The sequence below is a fragment of the Sinohyriopsis cumingii genome, chromosome 10 (assembly GCF_028554795.1).
Source record: "Sinohyriopsis cumingii isolate HCF-2022 chromosome 10, ASM2855479v2, whole genome shotgun sequence".
NCBI lineage: Eukaryota > Metazoa > Mollusca > Bivalvia > Unionida > Unionidae > Sinohyriopsis > Sinohyriopsis cumingii.
Window position 1 is genome coordinate 64,807,524 of NC_142970.1, and position 20,617 is coordinate 64,828,140.

The 20,617-nt window shown below is 34.6% G+C and overlaps 1 protein-coding gene across 1 annotated transcript in view; it reads left to right on the plus strand.

Annotated features, from left to right (window-relative positions):
- LOC149790279 (salivary peroxidase/catechol oxidase-like) overlaps positions 1–6,255 on the plus strand; it is a 37,327-nt gene extending 31,072 nt beyond the window's left edge. Inside the window, exons 13-15 of the mRNA XM_089972324.1 lie at positions 1,828–1,994; positions 4,309–4,411; positions 5,302–6,255. Of these exons, the coding sequence (XP_089828450.1) occupies positions 1,828–1,994; positions 4,309–4,411; positions 5,302–5,509 (478 nt within the window). The 3' untranslated portion in view covers positions 5,510–6,255. The remainder of the gene's footprint in view (positions 1–1,827; positions 1,995–4,308; positions 4,412–5,301) is intronic.
- Positions 6,256–20,617: the final 14,362 nt, after the last annotated feature.

Here is a 20,617-nt window from a genome sequence, read left to right on the forward strand (position 1 = left end):
GTAGATGTTTGAGTAAGATATATATATATATATATATATATATATAATTCTGTCTTTTCTGCCTCGGTGCTGCATTCTTCAAAACCCCACAATATTGCGGTTTGGACTAGAGAAGGTATGTTAAAATAACTTATTCAATGAGTGAACATAAGGCGGGGAAATAAATATAGTCATTCGGTGTGACAACCAGTCAACATTGTCAGAGAAAAATATTTAAATAAAAAATACTTAAATTATCACTGAGCGTGAAATGTACGTCACCGTGACTTTAGCAGTTAGTATCGATTATACATGAAATAACGAAAGGAGATAGAGCTCAAATAAAATTACACAGTGACCTACTTAAGCATTAAGTACGATTCCTCTAGAATAGGTTCATGCAACAGTTTGAGAAATGAAGCTGAATTTAAACAGCATGGTAACGACCACAACAATAAAATCACATCTGGACGATCGATACATGTGTGTCGACTTGATAGCTAGATATTTCGAAAAAAAAGAAATATCACGGAACTTTATGTTATCATGCTTATCCGAGAATTGGTGTCTACGTAATTTCGCTTACCTTAGCCTCATCCTCCACACTCATACACGCCAACACGTTGATTTTGATGGACCCAAATACAAAGTTTGCAGTATAATTTTAATTGGCTTCTTAAACTAATGAATATGATAAGCAGTAACATTATGATATGGATATTGTTTTGACAATGCATTTTGATGACAACCAATAGTTGTTGTAACTGTTGTTCTTCTTCTTTTCTTCTTGTATCTTGATTTTTCAAAGAGTTGTTATAATATATATATATATATATATATATATATATATATATATATATATATATATATATATATATATATATTAATCTTATTGTCATGAGAGGCTTCGATTCATCGGTTTCTTGTTCGTAGTTGAACACTTCGCTGAGGGCGGTACATTTCGCACATCGAATATTTAAATTTACATATGCATTTCATATTATTGTTATTTTACATCTTCATGATTTTGTGTCAAACAATTATTACATATTTGAATTTCCTTATCTCTTATTAGGTGAACGAGATGTACCATTCTATCGTGCTCTCGTTAATAGTGTAAAAATGGTTTATTCAAGGTCTTGAAAGTCTACATTATAAATTATATCCATGTTATATAGCAAATGGTACATTTGTTGCTAACAATTTAATAATTAAAGCGATGTAATATAGCTAAACAGTAAATATACTGCTAACAATGTAATAGTTTTAGAGATGCTAGCTAGCTAAATAATACACGTATTGCTAACAATAAAATAACTATAGCGATGTTATCTTGCTAAAAAGTATATGTAATGCTGACGATGTAATAATTATAGCGATGTTGGCCAGCTAAATAATACATGTACTGCTAGCTATGTAATAATTATAGCTATATTAGCTAGGTAAATAGCACATGTGCTTCTAACCATGTATAAATTATAGCAATGTTGCCTAGCTATATAGTACATGTACTACCGACCATGTATAAATCATTACCCATTAATCTTTAAGCTTTTTAAAGGTCTTAAATATATTTACTCAGATGTCTTTGTAGATTTATTATTTATCATATGCAATTTCACATTTCTGTACCTTTGTCGTCTTTTATCCAACATGTACAAGTTTATATTCCCGTTACCTGATTTCATCCAAATTTCTTACAAGTGTGAGTATATAATCTGTAAAATCTGTAAAATGTGTCAAATATGTAGCACGTGTTTTTAATAACAAATAACAGGTTTTATTTGATATAAGTTTGTATGCAAGTGATTTGAGACAGCATGATTAATGGATAAACATTTTTATTAGTGACCCTCGCGACATTGACCTTTTCACGGGGCTGCTTACGGAAAGAGCGATTCCCGGATCCAATCTTGGGCCTACTCTAAGTTGCATTCTGGGAAGGGAATTCCAGAATCTCAAGGAGGGGGACTCCTATTGGTACGAACGACCAGAACCTCAGGGATTTCCACTAGGTAAATTTAGGATAGTGTAGTTACAAGAATAAAATTGCCTTTCGGGGAAAGTACTAAGAGAACATGCGTGAAAGACAATTTATATCGTGTTATTCCACTATTACAACATGGAAGACCATTTATATCGTGTTTTACCATTAATGCAGCATGAAAGATATTTCTTTTCGTTGAACTTATAAGTTGATGCAAATCTGACCGTATGTAACCAGAATGTGCCTGCAGGAAATGTTGTGCTTTGTCTGGCCAACTTTTCTGGTACAGTGCATAATCCACAAACTTAGCATAGTCAGTTTAGCAAGAACATTGTGCCCTTTAAAAACTTACTTTTCATGGGTGCTAACGAAATTGGTCAAAGTAAATGTACACACCAAGTTTCATGCCTAATGATGCAAAATGGCCTTAGTTATAAGAATATAGAGAATATGAAGAAAAAAATAATGCACACATTAAATCGAGGTATGAAAGTTCACTTGTGTTCTTTATATATAAATTTATCTTCTGCCTCATTTTCACCTGGCAAATATGTCAATATGCAATGAACTTGATAATTCACCTTTGTTTACAGATAATCTTTTTGCCTATGATGATGTCAAACGTTAACACACCCAACAACTCCAATGACCATGCACAAAGAGTGCATGTGTTCACTTCACTTCGAGAAGTTGGTCCATGTGACCTACTTTTGTTCATTCACCCAACAAATTTTGTTGACTGCATATACAAAAGTATACGTGCTTCCCTGACCATTTGCCAATAGTTGTCCACTCCGTGGTGAACATCCTGTTCAGCGATAATTCTATACGACTTGATCAGCGATCGTTTGGCCTTTCCCAGTTTAAAATATGTGATACATTCTGATGTTATGGCAAACCTTTCTTGTATGAAGTTGCGAAAGACATTACTCTTTAAGTTAAGGAACAGAACAAAATCTACCGTCTTCTGATACTACATTTTGCCACCATTTGTTATGTATATGTATATACTGTGTGCTGAACTTTTCTCAATGTTTGTAAGTAGTTAAGAGAAATGTTATATGGCTAACGTTTGTCCCTGCCGATAAGTTGTAAACAACATGTTTAGGTAGCAAGAGTTGTCTATCTTGTTTACAGTTAGACTAGACTTTTCCGTTTCAAACCTTCACATTCTATTACGTTTTAGGTAAAGTGAAACTGAATATACAAAGGTTCTTGATAAACAAATAATTCATTCCTGGTTTAAAACAGACTGGGAATCCTAGTTGATTTGTACCAGTCAGGTATAACTCGAGAGGAATCATTTATTTAAAATAACTCGAATTACTAAAGCGTTCATTCACCTTTTAGATTTGGTATACACTATTTGGGAGTTATAGTGAATTCATTCCAAGACATTTTGGATAGCATCATTGTGTTTATGAGACATTTAAGACTACTGGAAATTATTCGGAAACGTTCTATATTTTCGGAACAATCTATTATAGGACTTGTCAAAAGCATTTAAGCTTATTCTGAATTTAATTCACACTGCTGTAAGATAAATGGAGTTTTAATTTTGTTTTAGATACATAAATAACGTGTTGATTTTATTTCAATTGTTGGTTTCACTTCTTTCTGTTTGTATTTTATGAACTAGATTCGTAACACACTGTATGCGTGCATCTTTGTTAGACCTGCCGATGTTTGCCTAAATTACTTTAGTTATACAAGGAAACCCGTTTAAAGACTCTTTCTTTTAACCTGCTGTAATAGCGTTATATAAAATCAACTTACCCATTGTCTAAGTCCAAATTTTGAATGTTTAACCTCTCCACTCACCTACAAAAAATGAGACAGACTTTGATTCACTTCCTAATGAAAATGCTTTAATCAGTCAAACAAACCTGATCCTATAGTTAGTCTTCGTCAGACAATAAAATATATTAATGCTCATATGATGTAACGTCCCTTTTGTTTTCTTTATGCTGTATTTACTTTGGATTACAAACTAGTTGGCCTGGAAGGTAAGTTATAGTACAAAAATTGGTCAAGCAGGTGGAGTATTGGTTTCTACATGTATAAAAAGGTGAAATGTTTTAAATGTGTTCGTATATCGTATAGATCTCGCGCTATATAAAGTGTTACTCTGGTTGTTTCTAAAAATCAGTTGAAATTGAAGGACAATAAATATGGTGTAAAACTTCACATTTCAATCATACTTTGAGGTAGGAACCTACGTTAAGGAGCGGGATATAACCATATACGGTGTCCGTCGATGGCAGATTTTTTTTGGACTTAACAGTATTGAAAATTGCCCTCGTTTATAGTTAGTTTTGGTTTCTAATGTTTGTTTATTACAGTGCAGTTGAATGAGATTAGGAAAACATCGCTATCAGCCGTACTTTGTGCCAACCTGGATTTGACACGGATACAAAGTGATGCCTTCCGACTACCAGGAATCAGGTTAGTTCATTAGTGATTTTACCTTACCTACCTCCTCGCCTGCCTACCTATATATCTCTGAGATATACATTTCAGCGCGAAGGCAAGAGAAACAATGTTGCTTGCCATTAGGTTTTTACTCTTGAAAAATACGTTTGAGTGCTGTTGCGGTGTATTTATACTCGCGATTGAAACATTTACATTTCGAACACTAGAAACATTTGTTATGATGAACTAGTGTATATGTTTACGTTTTTAATTATGTTCTGGGATAACCACTTTGAATTATAAAACTTTGCTCTGGCAGAAATCAGACGATGAATGTAGATCATCAATTGCAATAATATCATATATAATTTAAACATGTAGGTAAGATACCATTCATGGCAGCCAGTTCATCAAACCACGATAATTAATTTTATCCTTGTTCATTTCATTCTGAGTATAGGTTAGCCATAATTATCTGACATTTAGTCCTTTCACCAGAATATTCATTTGAACTTATGACAGATAACATATGGATCATTGGATATATTTTCGTTTTGCATGATCAGTTATTAACATATGCATAACTTATCCATAACAATCATGCTAAAGCCATGCATGCCAGTGCACCTATTTGTCATCTAGACAGAACCTTAAACGATTCTAATGTAAGGTCAAACTGTAAGGTCTTCATGGGTATCTAAACTAATGCCAAACTAGGTACGTTTCCTGAAAGATACGATCTTTATGGAACTATAAACATTTCAGCGACACTAATGATGTCGAAATTGTTGGTCGTTCCTTGGACTAGCTTATTTAAATATGTATATAATATATGACATAAATGACAGTACGATGCACTAAAGAAACAACAACTTTCAGTCTTTTAGGAATCGTCTTTTTTAATAAATACTTTCTTTTTAAAGCAATCCCTTGGTGCGTTGCACTAATGTGCCATCCATAGACTTTACAAAATGGACACCGACACCTGGCAAACGACCTCCAAACGGTGGTTACGGCCGTGAAAACCAGCAGCGAAACCTCCAAACTGGACAAAGCAACATGGACGGTCAATCATCACTGTCTGAAATTTTGCAAGAATTGATTAAGCTAGCCTCGAAAGACGAGGAGTAAAATGTGTCATATAATTTCTGAATGTATCACGCGGATTGTACATGTAACGTTATCGCCTGATTTGTAACGACTCTCAAGGTGGTCTTAAGATAATTTTTCTCCATTCATAGGAAAATATCAGAATTGCTTTCTTTCTGTTCTCATGTGAGTTTGTTATGTAGGTGATGTCCATTTTATTACACCCAAAACTTTGAGGTATATTTTGAGGAACTACTTTCAGTTTCGACATTTCTACTCGCATGAACATGATAATTGCCCATATTTAGGCGTATATTGACCATATCTGTCGCCATGGAAACATGGGTTTACGAAATAATTTGAAAAACAATTTCTTTAAGTTTGAGGTGTGAACCAGTGAAAAATAGCATCACACCAATTCTACTCACAATGACCTGCGTGAAAAAAGGCGTCGAGAAGCGGACTTTATATTGCCTCCCCATTCTTTTTTCTTGCTTTGTGTTCGTCCAAAGTTCAAATGTATTTACAAGGCCAATGTATTCGAATTCTGCTGATATTAAGGTCGATTATTAAAATCGATATCACGATGTTTTAGAGTACCACATGGTGTGTTATATGTAATATCTGACATATCTGTTATTAAAGAATAGAAGAGAGTTTGATTATAAATCATCCAAAGAGATAGGAAGTGATCCTCTAATAGTTTTGTTTTATATCTTTTCATAACAACTCTATGTAACGGTTTGACCCTTAATATATAAAAATATAACAAAATCAGTTTTAACAAACCATGTTTTCACAAGGCGTTGTTTTTATCTATTTCTTCTTTTTCCATGTGTCTATTTCTTTCTTTCTCCATCTGCCCATATATATTCTATGTAAGTTAACAAGTAAGCAGACTTGCACGTATTTATATAGGTATGTATGTATGTATGGTTGTATGTATGTACGTATATACATATGTATGTATGCATACATGCATGTATATCTGTATGTATGTATGTATTGTTACGACTCTATGGTCACAATTTAAGCAAAAGGAAGAGCAAAATCAACTAATTTTGTAGAACTTAACAAATACTGTATGTTTCAAGTTATAAAATGGAAGAGAAACTTATAGAAGCGAATCCAGTAAAATCCTGAAAAAGTTCCATTAAGGACCAAACAAAAGAAACGCTCTGTATAAACTTTAATACCGTAATTAACTGGTCCTCCAAGAAACGTGACTTTGCTAAATGCGTTGTCCAGAACTCCTTTGAATAATTCACTAATGTTCCGAATAATAGTATCGTCAGTTTCTATTTCCACTAAACAATCAGAGCAAATGTTTGTTTCTTCTGAAAAATATATAAGTACAACATAAAATACGTCTGCAGACTTGATGTTACAACAAGAACACAAAAATAAGAATTACGCCAACATAGAAATCAATCTGAACAACTGTCTCTTTATATACACATTCAAGAGTCTTTTAGCACTAAATCTTTTAAAATCCTCCGCTTGACATACCCTACTACTCAAACTAATATTTCAAAATACCTCTTTACTTGACCTAACCCATCCAATGGAAATTAACTCAATTCTTCTAAAATACAAACTATCGATCTGTTCAATTTGAAAAAAGCGAATGTAGTAAACATATTTACTAATAGTTTAATTATTAGTAACTGTCAAGATGTACAAAAGCATTTATTTATAGATCCTATACAATTCTACTTTCTTTAATATATTATAATAGACCCAATGACCTAGGCCAAATCTTGCGTGGATAATACTAAAATATGCAGTCATTACTTAAACTTGCAAAACCTAGAAAAAAATCATGTTCCAGGAGTTACAAAAATATAGATATACATAAACAGCTCTGCTGGAAAAGAAATACATATGTAATAAAACTTTGTTAATTACCATATTAATAAAACACACAAATGATAATCATCATGAAACAAATCTGGAAGACGTATAATGAATGTACAAAAATGTATTAAAAAAGTCAAAGCAATACGAAACTCCAATACACACGTAAGTGCATCTGCGGTTAAATTTTATTTTTCCTCGATATGCTGAATGTCACTGTTGAATTCTTCCAACATCAACTCTATCTCAGCAAAGTTTGATTGAAAATTTTCAATTTTTGGATGAAAATAAGGCGATTGTGATGACTGAATACAATAATCAGAGGAGCTGATTTAAAACACACTTCAATATGGTGTAAGGCCAAAAATAATTCCCAAGCACTACTTCTCAATAGTGGAATAATTTCTCTTGTGCTTATTCAAATAGTCTGATAGTAGCACACTGGAAGATCCGCGCCATTTTTATCTTCTTGAATTAATGCGCTACCAACCCTTACGTCACTTATATCAACATTCGTCATAAACCATTGTTCAAATCTGAAGCTGAAAGAAATGGTGCACTTTTAAATATGTCCTTTAATTTCTCAAACGCCTCGTGACAATTGACGGACCAAAAAAAATCCGTGGTCTTCGTGCTGAATAAACCGTTCAGTGATTAAAATAGTTTAATGAATGTGACCGTTCTAAATGAGACACGCTGCATGTTTTTGTAACAGAATTGCAGTATCCGTCATCTTCTTGTGTCTGATGATTCCAGATTCCGTAGTAATTTTGATAGTGGTGCTTATTCCAGGGTCAATAGCGATGTATATGACATAGTAATATGTACCGCACCCATGGTCTGCAACAAATATCCTTCCATGTCTAATAGCTCAGGTTCCTTAAAATACATACATTCTGTATTATGCAACAATCCAACCACCCTAAACAAGGTTAACATTTACCACTGCATTTGGTCACTACAATGTTATGTACAGCAGCAAAGGTTCGTTAAAATAGATCGTAACATATACAACTCCCAAGGGTCCCTGAAATATATCCAGTCATGTACCACAGTCCAAGGTTTTAATCATGTTATGAATAATATATGAGGTTTCCTAAACATTATGATGTTAAGAACAGCACCCCCACCCCAGGCTGCATACAATATATCCTGTCATATACCATTGCTCTAATTACCTAAACAATATCATTTTTGTACAGCAGCATAGGGTCCTTAAAAGATAGCCCAATATACACCGCAGTAAATATAAGTTCATAGGAAGAGATGCATAATGATGCACCGTATGTCTTTAAAAAGAAATGCACGTCCCCCGGCACAAGTATAGAAGACCCTTCCCCACTGAGCTTTTGTTTTTAGCATGAAGATTATAGTGCATATGTTCATCAACGGCAAAGCTCCGTTTACTATCCTCGTGAGAACTCGTGTTGATAAAAAGGAAGAGAGCTTCAGGTGGAAATTATCGACAATTACCCACTTCTAAGCAAAATTTTAACCCACCCATCCCACTCCATCATAGACATTTTAAATGCTGATACCCCATGTCAGTAATGTATGAACTAAACTTACCATAGCACAAAGAGATATTAATAAAGGTAATTATAGTTTTAACATTAGAGCTTAAATTTTCTCTCGCGTCTTTGGCTTTAATTTGTCCAGTAAAAGCACGTTCTGATATGTTCTAATAGCTGTCCTTACCAATCTTTATCTGGTCATGGAAAATTGCATTCCTGCTATCCCATAAACACTACGAATTTAAACCAAGATTTAACGTTGATTAGTCTTAATTCTCCATTAGGCAGGATTTTAATGAACTTAAAATTATATTAAATCCTTACTGAACGTGATAAGACATTTGTTTGGAAAATATATTAAATCTTTATTGGAAAGTAATACGACTTTTCTGTGTAATGCTGCAAATTTCAAATAATTTCTAATTTCTTTTTCATATTTTTGTGTCAGAAAAAATATAACCGTCTCGTAAAGAAAGGAATAATAAAATAAGTACATTAATTTCCTCTTTCGTGTGTCTTTATGGCTGAGACCGATACAAGACGAGTTCTCAATGACATTGGGTCGGAAATATTGTTAAAGCTAAACGAAAGAAATTGTTAAAAAAGGATTTTAATATAATCAGAAACAGGCCTCCGATTCTAAAATAAATTTAGCAAATGTCGTTAGCATGATGCTGTTTAAATCCATTTCATATTGACAACTTGCTAACTTGTTGAATATTGATGTCATGCTGTATTAAATATATCAGATCGTTACCAACAAATAATTAGAGCAAAAGCATTTTTGATGTAACTTATTTCGATCAAAGTTTTAGCATAAACCAAAGTAATTTATCAATACGAAAGTCAATTTAATTAAAACAATCTTAATTAATGACTTAGCTTCAACAGTATACTGTTCATATTATAACGCTGCAGCGATACAAAACTGAACCAAGTACTAATGAAAGGATAATTAGTTAGGATCCGAAAAGTCACTGATAGATTTCAAAAGTATCTGTATGGTGGAACAAAGTAACAAGCGGCATAAATAATAAAATCATCCATATTGTCATAAAAGAATCTCAGTATAACATGGTTACATTCTCATCTATCTTTTAACAACCCCATAGTAAACGAGCTGTGACCTATGTGATTGCTCTTAGGGTCACATTAACTTCGTTGTCTGTTTCTTCATTATTAGCGCCATTATGCGTTTCTATAAAGCCTGGCCGACTGACTTATTCGATTATGAAGATCGCCTGTAACTAAGACATCGCCCTGCTAAATAAATTGAATATTTTCATCGAGGTATAAAACTAAGAAGTATCATAATCAAGTATATAATTCACATGTCACCAATGGAGCCAAAATAAGCAAGAAACAGATCTTTCTACGAGAACCAAGGAACTTAACAAACTTTAACCAAACAATACCATGAAAATAATTATTTCCAATATCTATCTATCTATCTATCTATCTATCTATCTATCTACATCTAAATCGTTGTTCATATAGTTTGGAATGCGTTGACCATAACAGTGAAATTCATTATAGCCATCAATACCTCTTTGTCTATTTGTCTTTGATTATATTAAGATAGAAATCAAATTATACCAAAGTCCGAATTAATTCTCATTCCTTCAACTCTCTATCACAAGACTGACATTTATCACCCGAAACATCAGCCTTCTCGGTAATATCATGAACTCTGTTTTAATCTCGTCTTCAGCTTCACGTAGAGACATCGGTTCTTCTTCATCATTCAATTGTCCGAAATTTTTCTCAGTACAGATACAATAAGTAGCTTTCTCACTTAAGAGAACTGATAATAGACGTGGCGAACGCTGATTAATTGCGAACGGGATTAGTTAAATAATGCTGACGATACAGCCTTCCTGACATAGAAATAATGACGCCTGTTGTATTGAGAAGAATAATAATGAGAGGAGTTGAATGATTTGAGGGAGCATAATTCGAAATGGAATATTAGTGTTTTCGTTCATTGCTGGATGAAAACAAATGACAAGACCCATGAAATATGACAACGTTAGCAGTTATGCTTGCTTCTGTAAGTGTCTGTATTACCGGTTGTTTATCTCGTGCACAGGACCGTTTACATAAGGCCGTGCCTGCTTTTTTGCCTCCACTCTTCAATGATTCGAAATGTTTTCTTCCAGTTTACAGACAGGAATGTGTATAACAAAGGTAATATAATACCGTTACGTCCTGGGCAAAACAACTAACAATTTTAATTCTGAAACACTATTGACCCAATCCCCGGCCAACAATTAATTCCCTTAAGCATTTCGTTTACCTTTCAGTGGATTTATTTAATAATTTTATTTTAATTTTGCACAACGTTGACTAAAAAGTAAAATTCAAAATATTTTCGCACAAATTTGACCCAAGAATCTAACTTGGAAAGTATACCCTAGTTCTCAACTTTTTGTTTAGTTAGCCCAATGCCACTGGTCTTCAACATGGCAATGGATAAAAGCCGAGAAAATAGGTAAGAAACTATCCCCACTCACCCTCAGTCATGTCCCCGTTTTATTATTTCAGCACTTTATGAATCATATTAACTATACGATTAATGCAGATAAGTATTAAATGCCTATTAGAAATTGACCAATTTAAGCCTGGCCTATGTGGATTATCATTTTAAAGAAACAGCGTACCCACAGGAGAGAGACTGCATCTATTTGGGTGATCGTGTTTCTGCACAATGATAACTTTTACTCAAGACTTTTTGTGTTGCTCAGCTTTATGCGGCTCTTTATGCATTGGATATATGGGGAAGCCCTGAATATGCCGTACCTACTTAATATTTCTGTCGTCGGACGGTTTTTTACAATGCTAGTCTTGTGGTCTTTCATGGCTTTGGGGTTCATTTGGCAGTTAAGTGAGGACTTATGATGGATACGTCTGCATTATGGAGTGAAATAGATGTAATGTGATCAACAGGATCATTGGTAGTAATGTGATCAACAGGGTCATTGTTGGCAATGTGATCAACAGGGTCATTGGTGGTAATGTGATCAACATGATCATTCTTGGCAATGTGATCAACAGGATCATTGGGAGTAATGTGATCAACAGGGTCATTGTTGGCAATGTGATCAACAGGGTCATTGGTGGTAATGTGATCAACATGATCATTGTTGGCAATGTGATCAACAGGATCATTGGGAGTAATGTGATCAACAGGGTCATTGTTGGCAATCTGATCAACATGATCATCGGTAGTAATGTGATCAACAGGATCATTGGTAGTAATGTGATCAACAGGGTCATTGTTGGCAATGTGATCAACATGATCATTGGTAGTAATGTGATCAACAGGATCCTTGGTAGTAATGTGATCAACAGGATCATTGGTAGTAATGTGATCAACAGGATCATTGGTAGTAATGTGATCAACAGGATCATTGGTGGTAATGTGATCAACAGGATCATTGGTAGTAATGTGATCAACAGGATCATTGGTGGTAATGTGATCAACAGGGTCATTGGTGGTAATGTGATCGACATGATCATTGGTTGTAATGTAATCAACATGATCATTTTTGGTAATGTGATCAACATGATCATTGGTTGTAATGTGATCAACATGATCATTTGTGGTAATATAATCATCGTGATCATTGGTGGTAATGTGATCAACATGATCATTGGTGGTAATATAATCAACATGATCATTTGTGGTAATATAATCAACATGATCATTGGCGGTAATATAATCAACATCATCGATTTGTGGTAATAAAATCTAACTCTGTTAAGTCTAGTTTACTAAAATGTTCCACACTTGGCCAAGTAAACTTTTTTTAAATACCAGACTGGAATTTGGTCATTGTTTGATGATGTTGATCCTATTTTATAGAGCTTGGGAAGTGATCACTGCTGTCAATGTCATAAGCGACCTTCCAATTATAATCCAAAAGCAACGAAAGAGAACAAATGCAGGTCCATGCACATACATATACCCGTTCCAAGATATGTATATATAGACACAAGTCGTGTCTAAAAATGAAATCTTCTATGCCTCTGTTATTTATGTACTTTGGACTAGCCATACAATATTATTGGAATTTAAACCCCTATGTAGAACAAACTGAGCTGGCAGAAAGTTGAACGAGATTCTCTAATTGATTTGATAGTCATTTGTTGGTTGGTGGTATACAAAAAGAATCGATAGAGAATGATAGTTACAGCAAAGGCTTTACATTTCTATTTAAAGGAATTGAACTATGATCAGCCTTATTGTTCACAACAATGGCAGTTCCTCCTATGGCCTTGTTAATATTTGTCGACTGTGTGATAAAAAATGAGTAACGATTAACAGTATCGTTTTCCGTATTTTAATAGAGATCTCCTGCAGACGTAGCACGGCAGGATACTGTTCACGTAAAAGAAGACAAATAACAGTTCCACTGTACCATGATGTTCTTTAGGAATTAAAGGTGGAGATGGTGCACAAATTAGGTTAGCGCTGGAAATCTTCTATATTCTCATTGATTCGACAGAAGTACGAGCTTGAATGTTTTGTTCTTCAGTCTGGAGCCATCTTGTGCGCATGGAGCAGTTTCTCCTGCATCCGTGTTCGCAAACCAATTATGCAGGTTTATAGGATCATCAGACCCCTTTGTGCTGCCTGATATGTTTCTGTATCTTTGTTCGAATTACTTTTGGTGTTGATTCTTTATTGAATGTTGTACGTGTGTAGATTGTTATATTTTAGGTGTAGAGTTTGGAACACTTGCTAATGTTGCTGATCTTTGATACGGTTGAGAAGGCTGGGTAATGACGATGGGTCCTAGATTCTGCTATCTTTCTGGCCTCTAAAAATGGGATGCTTGAGGCTTAGTTCATGCTTTGATTTCCGTTTTCTAGTCCCCAGGTTTTGCAGTCTTTCAAGTTAGCATTGTGATTCTTGCCACAGTTTTCTCAATGAGAAGATTCGTCGAATCGGCAATGCATTGGGCCCCATGATCATCTGTCTTCGTGAAGACCGTATATTTGACACTTGAAACATCGCAGTGGATTTGGCATATACTCCTCAACTTTCACCTGTAAAAATCGAAATTTGATACTTTAGGTAATATTGGTTTGTTGAAGGAAAATATGATGGTATTGCTGTCCTACAAATGTACTCCAAGTTTGATACGAATTTGACGAATTGTAAGGACCCATTGGTTCTTCAGTCCTTTAATGATTTTAGTGTTACTGATCTTGCCAATTTGCAACAGCAAATCACACCCATATATGAATCAGGTGAGCGCAGTGGGTATGGAATCTGAAATATCAAAAAAAGTCTTATTATTTTCATTGACGTTTTCCGAATGTCCCTGGTCGCTGAGACCACACAAGCTAACAACCCGATTTTAACTTTCCCACGCTTGTATGGTGTGTTAACCCTTAAACCCATTTATTGTCTTTTTACTTGAAATGGGGAAAGTACGGCAAGTGGTAGTGAAGCATTTTTCACGGGAATGACCATGAAGCGTGAGAATGATTACATGCTACGCGATTCATCGTAAGAGAAAGATTTGTTTTCTTTACCTGATTTTATTTTCATTTTTCATCGTGTTTTTTTATATATTCATCACCTGTGCTCACTCGCCCACCACGGATCCCTAAAAGGGGACACATTATAAGTAGCACGGAGAAACTGATAGCATAACCTGCAAGCAAAGATAAAGATACCTCCTGGTTTTCCCCTTGAAGCCAAAGCCTTCTAAAAAAAAGTCTTCAGAGATTGGAAAAGGATAGCAAAAGATTAGATTGTAGGTGCAACTCGGGTTATACAAGGAACAAGAAATACGTAAAGAGAAATTGAGGACGCTATGGTCCTATTGTACAACCCGGGACTCATTCCGGGTTAAGCCTCTCTGTTTAATTGCACACTTATACTAACGCTGATGATATTTGCGTAAGACCATTTTCCTCCAAGATTGTTATGCAGACTAATTCGTTTCTGGACCTTTGATTATGGCGACGCTTACCTCATATATATATATATATATATATATATATATATATATATATATATATATATATATATATATATATATATTGTTGCCAAGTTATGATATCTTGTACTTTCCTCAAATCCCAGACATTTTCAGCGCTATTGTATGTCGTTTAGCGATAACCTGGCAATATATGTTGTACTATGCTGGCTTCAAGTGTAGTGTTTGCTTATCTGCTTTTTATGTGGCTGTCGTTAGCCAGCGTGGAGGCACTTATTGCATATACACAAAATCTAGGTGGAAAACCATTTCGAACCTAAATGTTTAGTTTACAATAATGACACTTCGAGCGGTTTACATATATCGATTAGTTATCGATAATATTACACTTCGAGCGGTTTACATATATCGATTAGTTATCGATAATATTATTTTTAACCTATTTTGATGACTGGAAACAGCAGCAGACAGGGCGAACATACCAAGTTTGGAGCAAGTCTTCATTAAAAATGAAGCTTCCTCCGAAAAAAATGAAAATATAAGGTCAATAACATCAAACCGAAGCCTCTAACCGACCGAGATTTTCTCTAATTGGGTTAGCTCATTTTGTTACTTTATCTTTGTCGCTGGTGTTTTCAAACTGATTGCGAAAGCTTCCGTGGGTCTTCTTCCCATGTTGGAGCAAACCGCTAAAGCAAATGAGCAAACCGCTAAAGCAATTGGAAAAATAAAAGAAAGAACTAAAAAACATAAAAGATTCTAAGAGAACTTCCAGATGAAATAGCTGGTGCAACTTATCAACCAAACACACAAGAAATACTTTATTGTATTGACCAGCTTCGTCCTGAAGTAGCTGATATAAACTATCGATACCAGAATCAGAACCGGAAACAGAACCAGAACAAGCACGAGCCGAAATCGATATAAATTATACATTTACCGAAGAGAGTATTACCCACATTAAAAAATGACGGCGTGGAAATATTATCTGCGTATGCCGTGCGTAGTTTTGATCAAAGAAAAAATGTCTTGAAACCCCAGTACGTCAATGATACTGTCGGTCGTGATAACTGGTACAAATGGATATTTCGCTTACACTACGGAGTTGATCAGGCCCGAAAAAATGATACAAAATATATTGAATTTATCCATGGAATATATAAATATTTTACACTGTTACAATAACGACAACTACAATTACAACAACAATGACCACAACAACCAGCCCAGATAACAATTTAAGAAGATGCAAGTTTTGCCCCCGGTGCCACTGGAAGTGGCAATGGTATAGATACATAGGGGAGTGGTCTTATTACTCCATATCCCAATAACGTCATTGCTGATGTTTATAGATTAGAAATCCTCATTGGAAGAAAACGCGCCGGTAATAATTCCACAGAAATTATTAATGAAGCAGCTGATATTTGTCGACCATTTTGTACAGGGCGGTATCATGGACATTAATATTTATTGGTCCCTCATCGATGGAAATTATCACAGTGATTGAGGCATACAATTAGATCAGTGACAAGAAAATAAAATGATCATACATAATGCTCAACGTGTAATAGTCAGGGCGATAAATTCACCATTACCAATATACAAAGCGATATACAGTGATGTACTCGGTGATGTTGTTCAGGGTCCATTCAGAAGGATAGCCCCAAAAGTAATATCGATCGCAAAACAATTATCAATGAAAGTTAGTGACGTTGTTCGTGATAAAGGTATTGGTTATGTTCCTAGTAAAGCATTCGCATTAATCAAGGGTAGACTATCACGATTAATGTGACAAAAACCACAGACACTAATAAATATAATCAAATGTTTTTATTGTATCTGATTCAGCGTTTGACATGGACCACCAGTTCTCAATGATGAATATGTGCGTGATTAATGTGTTACCCTTATGTTAGTAACGTTAATCGTGACGCCCAGTTAAGAATCCTACTTTAATTAAATTGGCTCATGCTGGATAACTTTAAATATAGGTCAACCATAATGATCTTCGCCAGGATATTTATTTAAGCCTACATCAGATAAAACAGCTGTCAGTTGCTATGCATTCTTCGATTCTTCATGTATCTTTTTATGTTGGCTTGACTCATCGATGCTTAGGACGTACATGCCAGCATACCTATTTTTAATCTTCATAGACGGTAGAATAAACAGTAAAGCGGAATGGTTTTTATGGTTAAGCTAAACAAATGTCACTCTAAGTGCCATCTTCAAAGATATGTTCTTTGCAGAAATACGAACATTTCGAAATGACCTTTTCAAAGCCTAAATTGTTACACTTTTTGTCGTCTAGCCCTTTAAAATTACGATACAAGATGCATCAGTAAATATAGTTAGATGCACTACGGAAACAACTTTCATTCTTAAAGGAATCGACTTCTGTAAGAAACGCTCTCTTTCCTTTTCTAGCAATCATGTGATCCCGTGCACAAGTGTACCGTCAATTAACTTCATAAAATAGAAATTGGCTACACCATCACCCCAAAATCGTGCTGTGAGTGGGTGCTGATTTAGCTGGCTTTGGAAAACCGAACTTAAGATGTGTCACGTGATTTATCACAAGACCCTGCATGATCTAGACAGCGATCTGATTTGTTAAAATTAAGCGTTATTTTATTCTTTATTTTTGTTTTAATTTGAGCTTGTTGTTTACATGATATATGTTGTGTCGTCGTTTATTTGTTTGGAATTATACAATTAACGCGATTTAACCAGTTTAAGTTGCATGTATGTATGTATTCATGTATGTATGTATGTATGTACGTGTACGACTCTATTGTCATAAACTAAGGAACATAAAGAAGCCAAACCAACAGGTTGTGTAAACTTTGCAAATCATTTCATGACCAATGTTAGACAATGAAAATGTAAGAGGAACTTACAGTATTATGAAGTGAAACCAAAATAATCCTAACAATTATATTCAAGTCCAAGAGGAATCGAATGTTCCGAATGAATTTCAGATCCTCTAATGCACTGGTCTGCCAACTGTCCTGGTGTATCAATATAACTCTGTCAAAAACTCCACTAAATAATGTATAATAGTCACAGAATAATATTTTATTCCAAATATGACTTTATACTTCCAATGAATTATCGAAACATATGTTTCCTCTTCAAAAATATCTAAACACAACATTAAATACGTTCGAAGACCAATGTTACAATAAGAACATACGAAATAAGGCAGAAGAATACTCCACGCATAGCCATTTATATACAGGTGTATTTTGTAAATCATTAATTTTGCACCTAAACGTGCACGGCAAATCTTCAATATCGTAAACGAATCCACATGCACTAACCTATTTAATGAACCTAGCTGACAAACCTGTCAAATGTTAAACAGCATAACACTTTGTCAACATGCGTACTACAGCTATTATAATTAGTATTAACCTTAAACATGTACAGTAAGCATCTATTTATAAATTCTACTTTAAAAAGGAAGTTATACGTACACCAAATTAAGCTATAGATAATCACTCAAAATTAGTCATGAATAAATATTACAAAAGTTATAGATATGCATAAACAATATTTTGTTCTGCTAAAAGCCGATTGCGGCCAGGGAAGTTACGCTTGAACACCTAAAAGTTGGACGCAAGCAATGGATTTAATTAAAATAATATGATAGAGAGGGAAATGCTTCACGTTATTATCCCACAATAAAATGAAGGCAAGGGAGGCAACTGTTATACGCTAGCTATCATTTTTGTTTAAAATAATTATATAAGCTAAGCTAGTATTATCTGCCATCATCTGTCATTATATTTGTGTAAAATTACTGTGTAGCGTCATCTGCCATCATATGTCATCATACTGTGTAATATTATTGTGTAGCGTCATCTGCCATCATGTCATCATATTGTGTAAAATTATTGTGTAGCGCCATCTTCCATCATCTGTCATCATATTTACGTAACCGTATTGTGTAGCATCATCTGTCGTCATCCGCAATCATTGTTGTCTAAACGAGGATAAAATATATTCGAAATCCTAATGTGGGTTATGGAATTTTTGACCATATCCGTAGGTTTTCCAAGACCTCTCACCAGTTTTTTCCCGATAACATGGTTATCGAGACTAAATTCGTCTATCGACCTGTTGTTATGGTGAAGATCACCTCATGGGATCTAAATGATCATGGTCTAATCTCAAATAGTATATGAGAAGAAGTGAGGGAGCCGCTGGAAACACTTCACGGGTCTTGTCATAGACCCATCTTAAGATAATAATCATATATAGTTGTTTTTATCTGTATGGTGTTGCAAGGCTCTGGTTTCTTGTGCTTTGCTCAATACCAGCACATTGATACTTTATCCGGTTTATTTCGTTTAATATTACAATTTATTTTTTAATTGTTTAAGCTTGCCGTTTAGTGTTTTCTTATCTGCTTTGTTATGTCGATATGATTGGTCAGTGTGGTAGTATATATGTATAAGCACAAAAGTTTAGGCGGAAAACTAATTTGAACCTAAATCTTTGGTTCACATGTATGCTGATTAGAGCGATTTGCCCATATAACTCAGTTATCAATATTATGATTTCGAGCCTATATTAGGACTGGAAACAATGTATGTCTGATAGCTGACTTAGATAAATATATTTCATTTAAATAATATCAGCTTCAAATACCTTTGCATCTTAGATGAAATCCAATAAGTGGTTTTTTTCCTTATACCTTGTAGGTATTAATGCTATTCTTCATGGTATATTAATTTATAATAGGTATTCATTCTAGTGTGATTATTATATTGTATTAGGAGGAATATTATATATGTTCTGTACCTTCTTTTAGTCTGCTTTTTTGATTATTACATAACATCTGATTTGAGTTTCTTTATCTGTTTTGTTTTATTTTGGGGATAGCTTTACAGCTTAAGTCAGGCCTAATACAAAGTAGACCAGGATATAAGTAAAAATCAGGAGGTCTGTGTCCGTAACCTGTTTCTCGGCGTCACTATTTCATAGCGAGTCAAAACCTACTTATTTGTGACATTCCACGATAAGATATGCTTACAACAAAATGCTTTACTTCTGAATTGCCTGAACACATATTATGGAGAAAGTAATATATTCAATATTAAAGTAATATAGTATTTCAATAAACCCGGACTTTAATTATTAATTTATTCATCTAAATTAATTTACCAAGAACTTCAGACGATGCCAAGACTAAAACAAAATGGTGTTATGCTAATATGGTGTCATAACGTGCGAGATCTATTTGCCATATCTATAAATGTGAGTCTCAAATTGCAATTTTTGGCGTATAATATCTTTAGAAAAAAACTTAGTCAAGAATTTAGTACTCAAAAATACTATAATATTTGCATAACTAATCCATTGTTACAATAAAAGACACAAAATTCTAATAAAATGAACAATACAATGAATCATGGTTATGAGAAATGCGAATAAGATCCTGAGATCTCCTACTGTGTCAGATGCCAATTAGCGAAGCTTAAAGGATTTGTTGTTGTTGTTGTTGTAGGGTTTAACGCCATTTTTCAGCACACGATAGGCTATACATGGCGGCCAGTATTAATGGTAGAGGAAGAACCCGGGAAAACTCCGGAAAGAACCACCGACCCACGAGAAGCTACTGGCAAGCTTTCTCACATACCCACATTGGCTGAATCCGAGACTCGAACCCACGCAGACTGAGGTGAGATGGCAGTGATCCGTAACGGAGAACGCGTCAGACCACTCGGCTACTCGGGGCCCCGCGAAGCTAAAGGAAGACAAGCATCTGTTCGTTACTGTGTGAAAAATGGGGTCATAATGACACAATGGAGATTTGC